The sequence below is a fragment of the Penaeus chinensis genome, chromosome 11, assembly GCF_019202785.1.
Source record: "Penaeus chinensis breed Huanghai No. 1 chromosome 11, ASM1920278v2, whole genome shotgun sequence".
NCBI lineage: Eukaryota > Metazoa > Arthropoda > Malacostraca > Decapoda > Penaeidae > Penaeus > Penaeus chinensis.
The window spans coordinates 16,238,522-16,256,021 of record NC_061829.1 but is presented as its reverse complement, the minus strand read 5'-3'; the positions used below and the strand labels follow the sequence as shown (position 1 = coordinate 16,256,021).

Here is a 17,500-nt window from a genome sequence, read left to right as displayed (position 1 = left end):
AGGAGATGTCTGATGAAGATGATGGTATGCTTTACCATGTCACACATGAAGGGTAAATATTTTTATTTTTTTGTAATTGTTCATTTGATTTACATATTCTGAAATTGTTGTTAATAATTAAGAACTTCTAACTTCTGATTTTATTTTTATGGTAAGGTTTCATCTTGTTGCTTTTCATCCAAAGATGAACTATTAAAAAGTATCTTCTATATATAGGTTTGAGGATGACCTGCCTGAAGAGCTGTTGCTGAAGCACATTCGACCAAGAGCCTTTCAGAAAGTCAAATTTCAGGATGTTTGTAAAGGAGACCTTATTATGGCTAACTATAACATAGAAAATCCAGAAGAAAGAGGACACTGGTATGATTGCAAAGTAAGTTTGTTTTATTTTCTATCATTGTTTTCATAGATTCTCATTGTTTTTGCTTACTGTTTACTACTTTTTTTAAAATAATTATATTTCCCTTCAACAGGGCACGGTTGTTGATATTGTCCCAGCAGAAGAGATTTTGTTTAATATCTTATAGAGAGAAATACCTTTGCAGTCAGTCTTTCTTTTAATTATCCATTTCCCAGATTAATATATTTATTTTTATCTTCCAGAAAAAAAATCTCTTCATGATTTATATAGTTTTAGACACTGAAGTAGTTCCTCTCACTGTTGGTCATCTAGGTTAAAATTCAATGGAAACAGTTCATATGAAAATTAACTAATGTACCTGTAGCTAGTTGATACAGATTACTACTATTATATATCTAGCTAATTGATAATGTTAATGTATATACATAGTTTTGATTTTTACTGCAGGTTTCAAAGGTTATGAATTCAAGGACCCAGAAGGCAGTGGTTGCAACTGTATTCATTGGAGCAGACTCCTCACTAATGGATGACTGTCACATACGCTTTGTTGATGAACTCTTTAGAATAGAAAAAAATATTAAGTTAGACGAGAGGAATGGCGATATGGAGAGAAGAATCGTTGAAGGGTCTCCTGTTAAGCGTAAGTTTTTTTTCTTTTCTTTTCTTTGTTTTTTCCATTTCTTTTCTTTTCTTTCTGTTTTTCATCATGGTACAGTGGGATTGATTTTAATTATGATTCCAGAAGTGGTCAGTTTTTATAGATACTATACAAAGGAGAAAGTTGCAATTCACTTTACCTTTGTTAGTTACACTTGATTTTCACAAAAGTAATCACTGGATATTGACATAATTAGTCACCATTGGTTATATTTTGAAACTAATCCTTGTCATCATCTTTTAGTGGAGAGATATTTCTCTCTTCCTTGTATTCTTCATTTCTTTATTTATTTTTTATTCAGTGAAAAATCTTGTCCTAATAGGTAAAAATGCACCAAACTGCGCAACATGTAAGGACAACCCAAAGCGCAAATGTAAGGAATGTGGTTGCCATGAATGCGGTGGAAAAGAGAATCCAGAGAAACAGCTCATGTGTGACGAGTGCGACATGCCCTACCACATATACTGTCTCACTCCACCCATGGAAGCCATACCTGATGTGGATGAGTGGTTTGTATAATATCTTCTTAGTTTTCACAACTTATCAAATTGTTGCATCAGCCCTAAGTAGTTAGGGATGTATCTAATTCTATGTTTTAAATTGTTGGTGTTATAAGATAAGAATAGATGTGTATATGATAAGATATTTGATATTTCCTAGTGTAACTTTGTGATCTCTGAAATGCCCACATGTTTTTTAAGATTACATCCGTCACTGGTAAGAGGCTTCAATAAATTTGAAAGGAGAGCTTCTCTAGCACTTATTAATAATGAAATAAGAATGGTATTTATCTGGTGTTTTATATCACAAGCTGAAAGATGATTGGAGGGAAACTGCAGAAATGTAAAAAAAATTTAACATGCTTTATGCTTTATCTTAAAGAACCAGCATATTTTATCTTTATTTGTGTTGAGTTGAAGGTAAAGGAAACTGATACTATATGAGAATTAGATTAAAATTTGGTATTGCAATTATTAGTGTGCTCGTGTAGATTCAATGCAAAATACACAGAGTATATATCAGGACGTGATGTCCATGCCTAAAAAGATATAGAGGTAGGTAGGGATATTACAAACTCACCTATGGATATAAGCTTTGTACAAGTTGTACTTCAATGTCTGAAAAAAAAGAGAGATAACTAATAATCTTACCTTTTCAGGTTCTGTCCATTGTGTAAGAATGATGATTCAGAAATTGTCAGAGCTGGTGAAAAGTTGAAGGATAGCAAGAAGAAAGCAAAAATGGCTTCTGCTAAAGGCAACACATCACGTGATTGGGGGAAGGGATTCGCCTGTGCAGGAAGGCAAAAAGTTTGTACTATTGTTCCACAAAATCACTTTGGAGCAGTCCCAGGTGTTGAAGTGGGAACAATGTGGAAGTTCAGGTTACAGGTAAAGTATAATTTGCTCCATTATTATTTCTGATATTACTGACATTAATGAAAATGAAAACTTTCTCTTTCTCTTTCATTCTTTCTGGTCCTGATAATGTATTTTTTCATTATTGCATGTAGCCCTTTTTCTGGGACTGCTAATGTACAAATTGTAAAGCTTTCTTTTAATTACATTATTATTTTTCCAGTAATTCATTCCCATTTTTATACTTTATAATGAAATTTGCCATCTTCCATTCCAATGTCAGGCATCAGAAGCTGGAGTACATCGTCCACATGTTGCAGGAATTCATGGACGAGAGAATGAAGGGGCTTACAGCATAGTTCTTTCTGGAGGTTATGAAGATGACGAAGATAATGGAGAAAGTTTCACGTACACAGGCTCTGGAGGCCGTGATCTCTCTGGCAACAAAAGAACAGCTGAACAATCTAGTGATCAGCTCTTGACTAGGATGAACAGGTAAATCCACAGAATTAGTATAGTATTTGATTTTTTAGTTTAGAAGAGGACTTGTTCAGGATCCATAACAAAAACTACAGTGAAGGGTATATGTGATAGGGATCTTGAGTTTTTGTGAAAGCTTCAAAGCCATGGCAATGACTTGTTGAAAATGACTGTATTATAAATATTTACTAAATGGTAAATTAATATATTCCCGCTATATTAATAGTGGATTAATATAGCAAAAAATAAAATATAATAATAATAATGCTGGTAGTAGTTTGTAGAAAAAAAAATTGGGTTTGCATTCCATCTATCCATTTGGTCCCCAACTAGTGATCACAGAGTTATCAGGAGTTATAAAGCTGTGTGGGAGGGGGGGGGGGGTGTCATAGACCAAGTTGCTTGGCATTCATCAGTGTTAATATGAAGAACAGAATATGAGCCATGTCTGCAAAGAATGTTATATCACAATTAGGTTGCCTAGAATTATGTAGTAACAAAAATAATAAATGGAATGGTTAATATCAAGGGGTCATGCTTGCATTGAAGTTAAAAGAAAGAGTTGCAAGTGTAATGAGCCTAGGTAGTATTAGCAATATTTAAGCTTCGTGTGAAGCTCATTCTAAAGGATTCTCATAGGTAGCCATTTTATAGATATATATATATATATATATATATATATATATATATATATATATATATATATATATATATGATAGTAGACAAGTTAATGGTTAGTTATTTGGAAATGTTTTCAGAAGTTTTGTTTCATTTGTTTTATACTTGTTAGAACCTAATTCAATTGCATTTTATTTCTGTTGAAGCATTTTATATTCTGTATTTCCACTTCTTAGTATTTTGTATAAATAATTAAATGACATTCTTCATACTGTTGTCTGTTGCAGAGCTTTAGCTCTGAATTGTAATACACCCATAAACAAGAATGGAGCTGAGGCAAAGGATTGGCAAAAGGGGAAACCTGTACGTGTTATCCGGAACTGCAAAGGGAGAAAGCATTCAGAATATGCTCCAGAAGAAGGAAATAGGTGGGCAACATTTTTATCATATAAGATGTTAATTAGTTTCAGTAATTCGGTAAAAAAAAAAATAATTAATTAATAAATAAAAAATATAATAATGAGATATGAACATGAATTTATCTTCTTCCTTTCTATCAGATATCTGTACTTCGAAGGTTATAGTTTTAAAAGCATCAGTGTAACTTTGTATATAGCATATCTAGTCAGCACCATCATTAAGATTTATGACACTTTGTAGATTATTTTGATTAACTTTCCTGCAATCCATCTCTGCTCTTAGGTATGATGGACTTTATAAAGTTGTGAAGTACTGGCAAGCAAAAGGGAAAAGTGGATTCAAAGTGTGGCGGTACCTCTTACGAAGGGATGACCCTATTCCCGCCCCATGGACTAAAGAAGGTAGAAAGAGAACACAGGAACTAGGTTTAGAGTTGGAGGTAAGTTGTATGTTCTGACTGATTCAGCCGGTTTTACTGTTTACTAATTCACATTATTTTGATTGTATTATAAACTGATTGGGATTGTATGCATATAGAATTGATAGATTTAAGATATTCTCCGTCACATTCTTTGAGTATGACTAGTACCTTTTATCTGTGATTTGATTATTTCTTGTGGTCTAGTGTTCAGAATTCTTTGGATACACTTTTGTTAATATCTTTTGTCTGTTTCATTTGGATATCCCTGTTGGCCAGACCCCCTTCCCCAGTAGTTATTGTATAGCTAGCATCACATAAAAGACAAGTAACTTGGTCATGATCATTCACTGTCTTACCACACAACTATTAAGATCTCATAATAACATTCATCATTTAAAATAAGTGTAAAATTTTATAGTTTGCCAGTGAGCGACAAGAGTAATTGGGGATTTCAAGCACTATAATGTATATCACAATGTCATATAGGGCCCATCACCTCTCTCAACCCATACTGGTCTGTGACCAAGTCAGTTGTTGACAGGGAGGCTTGATGTGTGACCCAACCCCCATCCTCTGCATCATGAGTATAGTGGATTAAGGGAAATTTATGCGCTTGTAATTAAATTCCTGGAGATATGGCCTACAGACTTGTAGATGAAGCAGAATTTGCATAGGTGAAGATTGAAAGTAGATTTTGAGGAGAACATGGAAACCATGTATAGACCATATTCACTGTGACAAATGTAGAAAAGCAATGAATATCTTTACAGTGCAGGAGATTTATTTGACTGGTTTCGATTATATATTCATCAGCCATGTATGTTTGATATATTATGTGCGGGTGTAAGTGGTTTTGATATGGGAACTGTTTAGTGAGAGCAATTTTTTTCTTGGCACAAAAAAGACCCAGATAGGGTATGGAATTAAGGAATCAGTCAATGTATATTTCACTAGGTAAACTCTCCCATCACAATTTAAACTGCTGCAGGAAGTAGATTAGGTACACATAGAAATAGTTGTATGTTGTGTCAGTTGATTATTAATTTTGTTGCAAATGATAACATATGTACACAAAATATACATAATTGACAATAATTGCTATGTAATCAATTTGTAATTACATCAGTAAACTTTGATTTCAGTATCCAGAGGGCTACCTTGAAGCTCAAAAGGAGAAAGAGGAATCTGCAAAGAAGGAGAGAGATGCATCATCTGGAAGTGATGATGAAGGAAAACAGAAGAAAAAGAATTCCAAGAGAAAGAAGAGCATGGAGACTGAGGCAGAGGCAAGTACACCATATTTGCACTTGTTAAGCAAAAAGAAAAACATTTATTTTAACTTTTCTAAAAATATGAGGCATTACTTTAGAAAATAGGTTCACTGTTGATAACAATAGCAGAGCCCTTAACCCCACCACCACCATCATTTATATACCATTTCCTGTCCCCAATATGGTCTGTGAACTAGAACTTGAGACCAACTGAATGTTGTGCTAACACCAGTTTGGAGCATTTACTTCATCTTAATACTAAAATATGATGATAATAAAAAGAGATAGGCATCAAAATTCAAGAGATGCCTGATGCACAAAATTAAATTGCTGGATGTAAGGAACATGTGCAATAGAACATAACCCAAACAGATAATAGGTGGTGCATGACTTATTTATTATTGAATCTAGTAAAATTATCCCTTTTGATATCTTTATTGTTACTGCAGTCTTTTAATCCTTAAATTTATCTGCACTTTTTTCTTTGGGTTACTTTTAATTGACCAATTATTTTTCTTTGTAGAAATCTGAAAATACACCTTCAAAGTCAAAGAAAAGAAAAACTACAGGATGTTCTTTGGAAAAGGAAATTGAAAAACTGATTGCCAAAGATGAAAGTAACCATAAACTTTGGGAAGAGAGTAAACAGCTCTTAAAAGAGGGACGATCAGTAAGTAGCATTTCTCACCAATGTCTTAAATAATTTGTGTGTTGTAGATGCATCCAATTGATAATGAAGCTCAGTTGCTACCATGAGAGCATATAATATGTTGAACTTTAGAACATATATATTGTTTACTTGTTTTGTATTTATATAATTGCAGTATACTTACAACTTATCAACTTCGATCATATAATTTTTTTTACCATATTATTGAGTGAATAAGCAGAAATTTATTTATTTTTGAATTAAATAGTAGGTGATGATAAGCATCACTAAAACTACAGAATGCTGGTAAGAAGGCATACCTTAAAATATTTGACCATCCTTCAAAAACAACAGTGTTATGAAATCTTCAGCATTAGGATAATAGATTCTTATATTACGGAGATAAGTGTTAATATGAAATTGAATTTCTTTCAGAGCTTTTTGAATGCAGTAGAGGAAAGATTCTTGTGCATCTGCTGTCAAGAACTTGTAGTGAAACCAGTTACTACAGAGTGTAAACACAATGTCTGTCAGGCATGCATACAGAGATCTTTTAAAGCTGAAGTCTTTTCATGTCCAGCATGTAGATATGATTTAGGTAAAGGATATGCAATGACAATTAATAAACCATTAAGCGAGTGCCTAATTAAACTCTTTCCTGGCTATGATGTTGCACGTTAGTATGTTGTTTAAGAACGAAAGAATTCCTTCATTTATGTCATTGACATTTCTGACTATTTTTGCACACAAGAATTATCTTATTTAAAGTAAATTTCTAGTTACTATTTAATGACATTGATTTCTTCCTGTCATTTAATCAGTATTTTGAATTCTAAAGGAAGTTTATGTATTCCATTTTTTCCATGTATTTTCCAAAGTATATCCATTTGTAAAATCATTCATTTCTAACCTAATTTATCAGATAGTTGTGCTTTGGTTCATAGTTTGCCTTGGTATGTTTCAGATGTTTATTTAGAAAAATAGTGGTAACTGATGTCTTTGTATTTACCATCTAGTTCTTTCAGCATCTCCAGTTATATTTTGAGAAGACATTGAAAGCTATGCTACATTCCTTTTTTTGTGGAGGGATTCTGTGTATATACATCCCAGTGCCGATAGGTATTTTTATAATCTTCAAAGAAGGAGTTTTTACTTTTTTGGTACTTTCTTTATTTACAGTATGTTATCTTTTGAAGTTGGAAATGTAATATTAGACATCCAAAGTCCTCTAGACAGTGTGTACTAGTAGAAGGAAAAAATTGTTACACATGTACACATGCTCACACATATACACGTGCACACAATTTTTAAAATTATTATCAGTATTTTATTTTCTTCCTAACATTTAGTTTTTATGCCATCATCCATAGTTCATTATGTATCACATGTAAATAAATATAGATAATGGAAGTTCTGTAATTGACTAATAAAAGAAATTGTAAAGTCATATGCTGAAGTTCTATGATAGTACCCAGTCCTTAGAGCAGGGGTTCCCAACCTGGGGGCCATGGGGTACTTTCTGGTGAGCTATGGAGCAATATGGTAATTATGACATTGCTTTGAACAGGATTTTGTCTTGCCTACAGTACCTACAAATATTTCTCTCTCACATATCAGTAAATTGGAATCTTTCCATATAGTGTTCTTGTCCTGTAGCTATTGGCTCCAGATATATGGTTTCAATAACTTGAATCTCGAAAGATGAGACACTGAACAGGGCCATGGATATTATCATATACTGGTTGGGCCCACAGAACAGAAAAGATTGGGAAACACTGCCTTAGAGGATCAAAAAATGAGCATATTCCTCCAGTTTATTTGCAGTTGACATGGAAAATACAAAGTAAGTCTTTCTGCTACACTATTTTACCTCTAAAGGACCAGTAAAATGCAATTTTGTCTACTGTAGTATGGATGAATCAAATTTTTAAATGACTTTTGTCAAGTTTCATCCAGTGCACATATCCTTGAGAAAGAGTTATGTATTTCATCTCTTAATGGTTAGTGGGTAATATGTAATACAAAACACTTTTGTTTTATAAGCATTTACTTCATAGCCTAAAATACACTCACCACATTTTTTCCCCCTAGCTTTTATTTTTGGATAATAAACATCATTTGCCAATCTTGTCATACTCATTTATACTTGAACATATATTTGGCAAAAACCTAAATAGTAGCCTCATAATTCTGGTTGTCCACATATTTTCCTATAAAAATCTAGAGAAAAGCAGAAAAGAAAAAAAACTGGGCCGAATTAAACTTGACAGCATGCAAGTCATATAGTGTATCCCAAACAAAAAGAATATAGCCAAGTGATATATGACCTGCATTAGAAACAGTTGACCAGATACTGTTTGCAATGTCTAGTAATCATAGGAGAATGCTATGACCATCTATTGTCTGGAGTAAATGAAGATGTGCTACCTTGTGTAAACAATTTACTGTGAATGGAGAATCAACAGTAGAGCACTAAATGTTAAATTATTCATCCAGAAGAATCCAGTAACAAAATAAAATCAAGAGATAAACACTACCAATATATAAATATGGATTTTAATTTGGCATTACATATGTAGATTGTAATATTGATTTTACATGGTTAAAACTTCAGGATAATTTCAAGGTTTGGGAATGTTACAGAAAAGAGAATAGGCGGCAGTTATCTTTTTGGTACACAAACTTTGTAGTGTACCTGCCACATTTGTTGATATGCGAACAGACATCACTGGTGAAATATTAGAAAAAAAGGAAAACAGCCTAAAAAATAGTGTGTTCATCAGTGCAACAACAATTGCCTGTAAGAAAACTGGTTGAACTATGCCAAGAATTAGTAAACAGTTAAGGAAAGTAATATGAAAAAAATCCTTACATAATCACAAACCAGCATAATGAGGCAATTTGAATAACAAATGAGCTTTCAGGCTTAACTGGGCACTTCAGTCATTCATAAATTTACGAATTATGCATTATGCTCCAAGTTTAGAATACCACAAAGCATTTTTCCTCCTATGGACATCCTCTTACTTGATTCATTTCATTTAATACTAGAGGTAAGTGATAATTTTCTTGTGTTGTTTTTTTTTCTTATTTTGGAGTTTCTCTTGTACTGATTTTTCCTCCAAGGTTACTGCCCATCCAAATTTCCTAGTGCTAAAACTGAATTTTCTATTCTTTTAAGTGATGGCTAGAGCTGTCTGCCTCTGTGGTTTATTATATTGAACTTAAGCAATTGAAATTGATATCATGAATCATTAATAATTTTGATAACAGCCACAATACTAATTTGATAACATTACTGAAGTACTCCACTTTAAGCTTGCTACTTCAGTAACTTCAGCATTCTTACTTTTCCATTCACTCATATATTATTTCACCTGTTCTTTCCTTGTTTTTCTCCTTCTCATTCCCCACTCTCTCCCTCGCAACCCTTTCCTTCATTCATTCATTGTCTCGGCTCTTTCTGTCTGGCTGCTTGAACTGTAGGTATCAGTAGCTTCCATGTCCACTACTGGATCATCCTAATTCTAGAGCTCAAACTGATTACATTCTACTGTTAGCTCTTGTGCTACATGCATCATCATGAACATTAAACAGATCTATGAAAGTATCAATAACATCCCTATCACAGACACAGTAGCAGCATTGGCTTATCATCTGTGATATCATCAAGGCTTTTTGCATGCATCTTTCTTTGATACACACTTGGCTCAGCAGGGTGATTTTTATCAAAATTACTTTTCATATTAAATTTATTTGTTGATGAGTATTATCAAATTGTACAACAGATTATATATTGTCAATATAAATATACAACTGTCAATCACTTGCTTAGTTAGTGTCTTCCCTTAGAACTGTAGGCAAGGTGTTTTTTTTTCTCACTATTGCAAGTTTATATATATTTTTAATTTCATATAGTTCCATTTAGTTTCAATAAATGCAAGTAAATCCTCCAACTGGTAAATTTTAAAAAGTGAGGCTCAACATTATATCAAATTTCATATATACTGTAATCCCTTGAGATGATATTGATTAAACTCTTAGCTCTCTATATAGTATGTTCATACATATCTAAGAAATGCTCTTTGACAAAGTTAAAATACTTGGCAAACAACTCTACTTATGCAGTGCAGAATGGCATACGATGAAGTGTATTGATTTAAAGTATTGGGTAAGTTTCATAGACAATATTTACATTTTTACATAAACTTAAATGATAAAAGACAGTGAAACCCATACTCTTTTTTATCATTTATGCTCCATGAGTTTTTTTCCCAACTGCCTTTTCCATAACTTTTTCTCATTTGATACTTCATATTGTCACTTAACATCATTTTAATTACAAATAAATAAATAATTGATTGATTTGATATTTTTCAATTTTCATATCAAATGAGCACATTTTCATACCATCTGAGCAGTGTTAATCTTTAATGTATTGCTATACACAACAAAGAAAAAACTGATAATGAACAGCAAAAAAGGTCAGCTTTATTAGCAACATACCAGTAAGAAACTCAACCCTGACTATATCTACTTTCAAGGCTCATTACACCACACACACATTTGTCAGTGGAAGCTTTGTGACCCTGCCAATATTGCCAGAACCCAAGTCATTACAGACATTTTTGTCAGATAAATACTGCACTGATTATCATGTATGTTGCTATTTATATACAAGTTCCATGGCACAAGAAATTCCTAAGTTAATTTCAAATTGATCTTTGAGCTGTTATTGTTTGCAGTAATGAAAATTAAAAATACAGAATGTTGATATATTTATTATAAAGTTCAAAAAAAAAAAAAAAAAATGCAGTCATCTGACACCATATTTGGAATAATAAAAACTTTATTTGTAACCTTAGACACTGGAAGGTATTACACATTTCTTTTTGGAATATTTTCTTATCAACAGAAATTGAAGTTTTCTTCAGATAATATTAGCCATGAAAACCAAGTTTAAATCAGTTAATTATGCATCTAGCAGTTGACAAAAATACAAGTTTAGGTGTATGGTTTTTCATATGCAGGCTTAAAACAAAATGCTAATTTTATTTCTGAACCTAGGATAATATAGAAAACTGAAGGCTTGTCCACACAAGAGGGTATGATCGGTAGGCACCTGTAAAGATGATGTTACAGGCAAGAAAACATTAACTCTGCTTACCAAGCAGTTTGTTCGTCTGTGATATCATCTCCACTCATGCCCATTGATCATATAAATTTGTGTGAAGACTGATGAAAAATTCTTAATTGATGAAAACTAAATTTTTAACCATTTTCACTGAAGGGGAAAAAATCTACAAATGCAACCTCAATTCTTGAACAAAATACTGTATGCAAGGATTCATATTATTTAATTTCCTATGAAGAAGACTTTAGCAAGACCCTAAACTGGCGTCAAATTTCAGAGGACTATCTTTTGCATTCCCAAATAAAGTAAAACAGCATAAAGATAGAACTGCAGCTTCATCCTATGTCAATAACTGTATGCATACAGTATTAAACTTGTAAGGTTCAAATCATCTAACTTTATATCATTGGTCAAAATATTAGAAACAATGTATTAATTCTAGGTACCATAATCCTGTTTTCAATCTTTTATTTCTTATTTTGCAAAAAGATCAATCATTTTGCTTGTCATTTGTTCATATTTCAAATCTTTGTTTATGTATAAAGCACACTAATAAATTCTGAAAAAATTTATTGAATTTTTGAACCTTCATGTATATTCATAAGTATATTCATTGTGCCCAAGACCGTAACTGTTGTCAATTCTTAATATATAATGCCATCATCTAGCAACAGAGTAAACTTGGGTAGCATGGAGCAAGCTGAAGCCAAACATGCAAAGTAAGAAAAAAAAAAAAAAAAAAAAAAGTAAAGAAAGAAAATGGACGGAAAGGTCTACTCTACTTTGCTTTGTCTAGACAGATCAGAATCTTTTAATTCTCAAAGTAAACAAGATTCCTTGCCCAAAGCTACCCAACTCAGTATATTTACAGTTAAACACTGCATCATGATTACTTATTCACAGGCATCCTGGTAATGATCTGGACAATCAACAAGGTTTGTTTCTAAATTTTTGTTCAGATATATATGCGATATATATATATACTATCACACATTCCACTTTGTACTATGGATCTGCCAACAAATAATGCAAATAATTCATTTAAGTTTGTGCCTGTAACAACAGGAGATGCAAGGTTTTCATTATAATGTACTTATTCCTTGCCAACTTCAAAAACCTAATCCCTTAAATATTCAAACAATACAAGTTTAATTAAACAAAAAATGAGAGAATTTCTGTTTTTATTGGTCTATGTGTTAATCAATATCAAGTACAAAAAGCGTGGCAAGCCTCCGCCAGGGTAGTGACGGCCATAGTACAACACAAAAAACCAAAGACAATATGGGCTTCAGACATATGTACACATTATATAACCATCACTACCCCGTCAACCACCTTGACGGTTATTGATCAATATGTACAACAAAAGCTTTTGGGAGAACTGACAAGAAATTCTTAGCAGAAAATCTTTAGAGAACAATTTTCTCAAGATTTTCCCTTCGGAATAACAAGAATGAAAAGATTTCAGCTCTTGTGACAAAAAATTGAACTAGTCAATTCTTGTACCAAACGTCAATATAATAAAATGTTCATTAGAGATCTAGTCACAATGTTATGACTTTCCCACCACAGCATTCTTGATGGGGAAGGAAAACTTGCCATTTTTAAAGAGAATGATGCTTGATGAGATTGGAACAACGGAGAACTCTTACGCATAGGGATCCCTAACCTCTTGAACTCGGCTCAGGTAAGGGTCCCGTAATTAACTAGTGCTACCAGACTAGCAAGAACAAACCCAATGCAGATTTGCTCATTTTAGAAGCAGCACTAGTAGGTGTCTCATTTGGACTTATCCCAGGCTTGGGAAGTCACGTTCATCATCCATTTTCGGAGCCTCTTGACGGGGCATTCCTCGTCCACCACGGGTGTTGGGGTTTCCACCACGGCGCTCCCCACGGCCTGCTCCGCGGCCTCCACCACGCTCCATTCGCTCACCACCACGGCCACGGCCAATACCACCACGGCCACGTCCCCGACCACGACCCCTAGCTGGGGAGTCCGAGAACTGGAAATCAATATCAAGCAGAACTTTCCTGCGACCATGATGCACTTCCTCCTCAGATTCTTCCTCATCAGATTCAACCTCAACCTCCTTTTTCTTGAGGACATAGGTCTTCTTCCACTGGGCCTGATTTTCTCCCTCACCAGCACGTCGGATATTGAAAGATGGCTTGTTACGTGCACCCTGCATTGCTTTCCATTCATCAAGAGTCATTTCCTTCACATTCTCCTCTTCCTTAGGTTCCTCGCCTTCAGCATTAGCACCGGTGTCATCAGCAGGCTGTGCAATCAAAATATTCATATTAATAGAAAGCTTAAGAGAAAGAAAATGTAAAAGTATACTCTACTTTATATAAACATTAGGCATTTAAAGCTTTAAGAAGTCCTTAATGATTTTTAATTTTTTTTAACAAGAAGCTATTACAAGATTTCTGCTTTAAAATAGAACTATCATTCCCTTTCCTTTACCTTTTCTACGTTCTCTGTTGAAGAATCATGATCAGAATTTCCTGCAGGTGTAGCATTAAGCTGCTCTTCAATCTGGTCTTTGTCAGATCCCCAGTTATAAGATCCAGAGCCATCACGTTTGTCCACAGACTTTACTCCAGTTGTCGCCATTCCACTCTGTCGGTCAAATTCACGTTTGCCGCGGTTGTCAGGGCCTCCAGGAGCTCCACGTCCTCTTCCACGCCCACGTCCCATTCCACGTCCACGTCCCCTTCCCATTCCACGTCCTTCACCACCATCAAATCTTTAATCATGGAAAAAAAGTTATGTAAGTATAAACCTTCATTTTACAATACTTCCTAAACCTTTACCACATGCAATGAATAATGAACTACGATAAATATTAGCACAACATTGCTTTAAGGATTACTGTATACTGTATTATAATTGTAATAAATAGTATCTAGTAAGTTCTATTACCTAGGTGGAGGTCCATCTCTGAATTCCCCTTCCGGTCGGTTACGTCTATTGTTGCGTTCTTCACGGTCAGAAAACTTAACACGTCCATCGTTCGTGTTGGCACGTCCATCATTGGTGCGTGGTCCTTTTTGCTGGGTAGCTATAAGAAAAAAAAATTAATATTAAATAAATAAATGAATACAAAAAAATGTTCCTAAAACACAGAAGACGGAGGATTTGCAAAACTTTACAAATACATCATTCAATCCCTAAATAATGGTATCAAATCTCTCTGCCCTGCCATACTTTCTGCTCAATGCACTCTAGTGTATTGCAACACACACATACACATACCTAAATAAATATATATATACACAATATCTAATCTGATAAAAGACTAAAAAGTATTTTCCACTAACAGAAACACCCTGTTAATCTTTAAAAATAATAATTCTGCGACTTGCTGAAAGATGACTTCTGCAGTTAGATGATCAAAAGACACCAAGACCAACACACTGCATACAGTGGCAAAAAACAATTTACCATCTTTACTATACAAGGAAGATCAAGTCTGAATTTGTTCCTTAACCAATTCTAAATCACCATGCAGATATACAAATGCCACAAATCTAGACACTTTACCAATTACATTAAGCCATTCAAGTCAAACAATTATATGTATATCATGTTAATTACAATAAATAAACAAACATATCTTCTAAAAGCATACAAAACAGCGCAGTCCTGATCATACAGAACTCCCTTCACAGACTTTACATAACCTTTTGCACCTAGCAGGTCTAACTTACCACTGTATCCAAATTACACTCACTATGCACAGGTAGCCATTTATAAGGTTACAGTGTTGGTTTATTGATTTCAAGTCACTGTTTAGAATGCACCACAAATCCCACAGGTTTTCCTTCCAAAAGTGGGGCTAGGAAGAAACTTTGGAAAGCCACACGTATATCATCTTCTCAATAGAGCCTAGCAACCTTGAAACACAGGCAAAACTAAACATAGCACTTTAAACACCAGGACCTAGGCCATCAAAGTACTTATTTACACCTGGTTGCAAAAAATGAATTACATGTTTATGGACTCTCACATTAACATGCAATATTCCCAGAGAGGATACATGTTGACTATCACCTACCATTCTAAGCTGAGAGAAACTCCCTATACACCACTATTACAACTATTATGAGAATGTTTCTAAAGTTGGCTTAAGACTACTCTTTGGGTGTAACCTAGATCCAGCGAGATCAAATTTTTGTCAGGAATAATTGTGTGGCACAATACCTAACGTCAAGGTTCTTAGACTATGCATATATCAATGTTAAAGAATGATTCCTAGTTCAGACAAAAGAAAAAAAAAATTAAGTTTATCAAAAGCACAAGTATACTGGTCAATGTTACATTAAATAAACAAGTATTTCAGGTCAATACATTTCATCTACACACTGATTAAAGAAAACATGAAAGGAAAGATTATCTTGAAAATTAAGTTTAAGATTTTAGACTTAAATCATAATCCTGGGGTTTTGCCCCCAATTCCCCCATCCAATCACCATGGGCTTTTTGAGTGCAAAGACCATTTCATTTATCAGTGAGGGTAATCTTTTCCTATTTTTACAAGTGTCCGCAAATAGTCCTTTCCACTCTTTGTGTGTGTGTTGTGTGTGTGTGTGTGTGTGTGTGTGTGTGTGTGTGTGTGTGTGTGTGTGTGTGTGTGTGTGTGTGTGTGTGTGTGTGTGTGTGTGTGTGTGTGTGTGTGTGTGTGTGTGTGTGTGTGTGTGTGTGTGTGTGTGTGTGTGTGTGTGTGTGTGTGTGTGTGTGTGTGTGTGTGTGTGTGTGTGTGTGTGTGTGTGTGTGTGTGTGTGTGTGTGTGTGTGTGTGTGTGTGTGTGTGTGTGTGTGTGTGTGTGTGTGTGTGTGTGTGTGTGTGTGTGTGTGTGTGTGTGTGTGTGTGTGTGTGTGTGTGTGTGTGTGTGTGTGTGTGTGTGTGTGTGTGTGTGTGTGTGTGTGTGTGTGTGTGTGTGTGTGTGTGTGTGTGTGTGTGTGTGTGTGTGTGTGTGTGTGTGTGTGTGTGTGTGTGTGTGTGTGTGTGTGTGTGTGTGTGTGTGTGTGTGTGTGTGTGTGTGTGTGTGTGTGTGTGTGTGTGTGTGTGTGTGTGTGTGTGTGTGTGTGTGTGTGTGTGTGTGTGTGTGTGTGTGTGTGTGTGTGTGTGTGTGTGTGTGTGTGTGTGTGTGTGTGTGTGTGTGTGTGTGTGTGTGTGTGTGTGTGTGTGTGTGTGTGTGTGTGTGTGTGTGTGTGTGTGTGTGTGTGTGTGTGTGTGTGTGTGTGTGTGTGTGTGTGTGTGTGTGTGTGTGTGTGTGTGTGTGTGTGTGTGTGTGTGTGTGTGTGTGTGTGTGTGTGTGTGTGTGTGTGTGTGTGTGTGTGTGTGTGTGTGTGTGTGTGTGTGTGTGTGTGTGTGTGTGTGTGTGTGTGTGTGTGTGTGTGTGTGTGTGTGTGTGTGTGTGTGTGTGTGTGTGTGTGTGTGTGTGTGTGTGTGTGTGTGTGTGTGTGTGTGTGTGTGTGTGTGTGTGTGTGTGTGTGTGTGTGTGTGTGTGTGTGTGTGTGTGTGTGTGTGTGTGTGTGTGTGTGTGTGTGTGTGTGTGTGTGTGTGTGTGTGTGTGTGTGTGTGTGTGTGTGTGTGTGTGTGTGTGTGTGTGTGTGTGTGTGTGTGTGTGTGTGTGTGTGTGTGTGTGTGTGTGTGTGTGTGTGTGTGTGTGTGTGTGTGTGTGTGTGTGTGTGTGTGTGTGTGTGTGTGTGTGTGTGTGTGTGTGTGTGTGTGTGTGTGTGTGTGTGTGTGTGTGTGTGTGTGTGTGTGTGTGTGTGTGTGTGTGTGTGTGTGTGTGTGTGTGTGTGTGTGTGTGTGTGTGTGTGTGTGTGTGTGTGTGTGTGTGTGTGTGTGTGTGTGTGTGTGTGTGTGTGTGTGTGTGTGTGTGTGTGTGTGTGTGTGTGTGTGTGTGTGTGTGTGTGTGTGTGTGTGTGTGTGTGTGTGTGTGTGTGTGTGTGTGTGTGTGTGTGTGTGTGTGTGTGTGTGTGTGTGTGTGTGTGTGTGTGTGTGTGTGTGTGTGTGTGTGTGTGTGTGTGTGTGTGTGTGTGTGTGTGTGTGTGTGTGTGTGTGTGTGTGTGTGTGTGTGTGTGTGTGTGTGTGTGTGTGTGTGTGTGTGTGTGTG

General features: G+C 35.2%; 2 protein-coding genes across 2 annotated transcripts in view; one reads left to right on the top strand and one right to left on the bottom strand.

The window, feature by feature from the left end:
- Positions 1-12,131, top strand: part of LOC125030742 (E3 ubiquitin-protein ligase UHRF1-like) — a 13,864-nt gene extending 1,733 nt beyond the window's left edge. Inside the window, exons 3-13 of the mRNA XM_047620998.1 lie at positions 1-52; positions 217-373; positions 809-1,001; positions 1,342-1,528; positions 2,179-2,410; positions 2,661-2,872; positions 3,763-3,903; positions 4,178-4,334; positions 5,459-5,602; positions 6,111-6,257; positions 6,672-12,131. The exon at positions 1-52 is cut by the window's left edge and continues 124 nt beyond it. Coding sequence (XP_047476954.1) covers positions 1-52; positions 217-373; positions 809-1,001; positions 1,342-1,528; positions 2,179-2,410; positions 2,661-2,872; positions 3,763-3,903; positions 4,178-4,334; positions 5,459-5,602; positions 6,111-6,257; positions 6,672-6,917 — 1,868 coding nt within the window. The 3' untranslated portion in view covers positions 6,918-12,131. The remainder of the gene's footprint in view (positions 53-216; positions 374-808; positions 1,002-1,341; positions 1,529-2,178; positions 2,411-2,660; positions 2,873-3,762; positions 3,904-4,177; positions 4,335-5,458; positions 5,603-6,110; positions 6,258-6,671) is intronic.
- Positions 12,132-12,534: 403 nt separating this feature from the next.
- Positions 12,535-17,500, bottom strand: part of LOC125030744 (plasminogen activator inhibitor 1 RNA-binding protein-like) — a 12,252-nt gene continuing 7,286 nt past the window's right edge. Inside the window, exons 2-4 of the mRNA XM_047621000.1 lie at positions 14,299-14,437; positions 13,840-14,122; positions 12,535-13,651 (exon numbers count right to left, since the gene is read on the bottom strand). Of these exons, the coding sequence (XP_047476956.1) occupies positions 13,160-13,651; positions 13,840-14,122; positions 14,299-14,437 (914 nt within the window). The 3' untranslated portion in view covers positions 12,535-13,159. The remainder of the gene's footprint in view (positions 13,652-13,839; positions 14,123-14,298; positions 14,438-17,500) is intronic.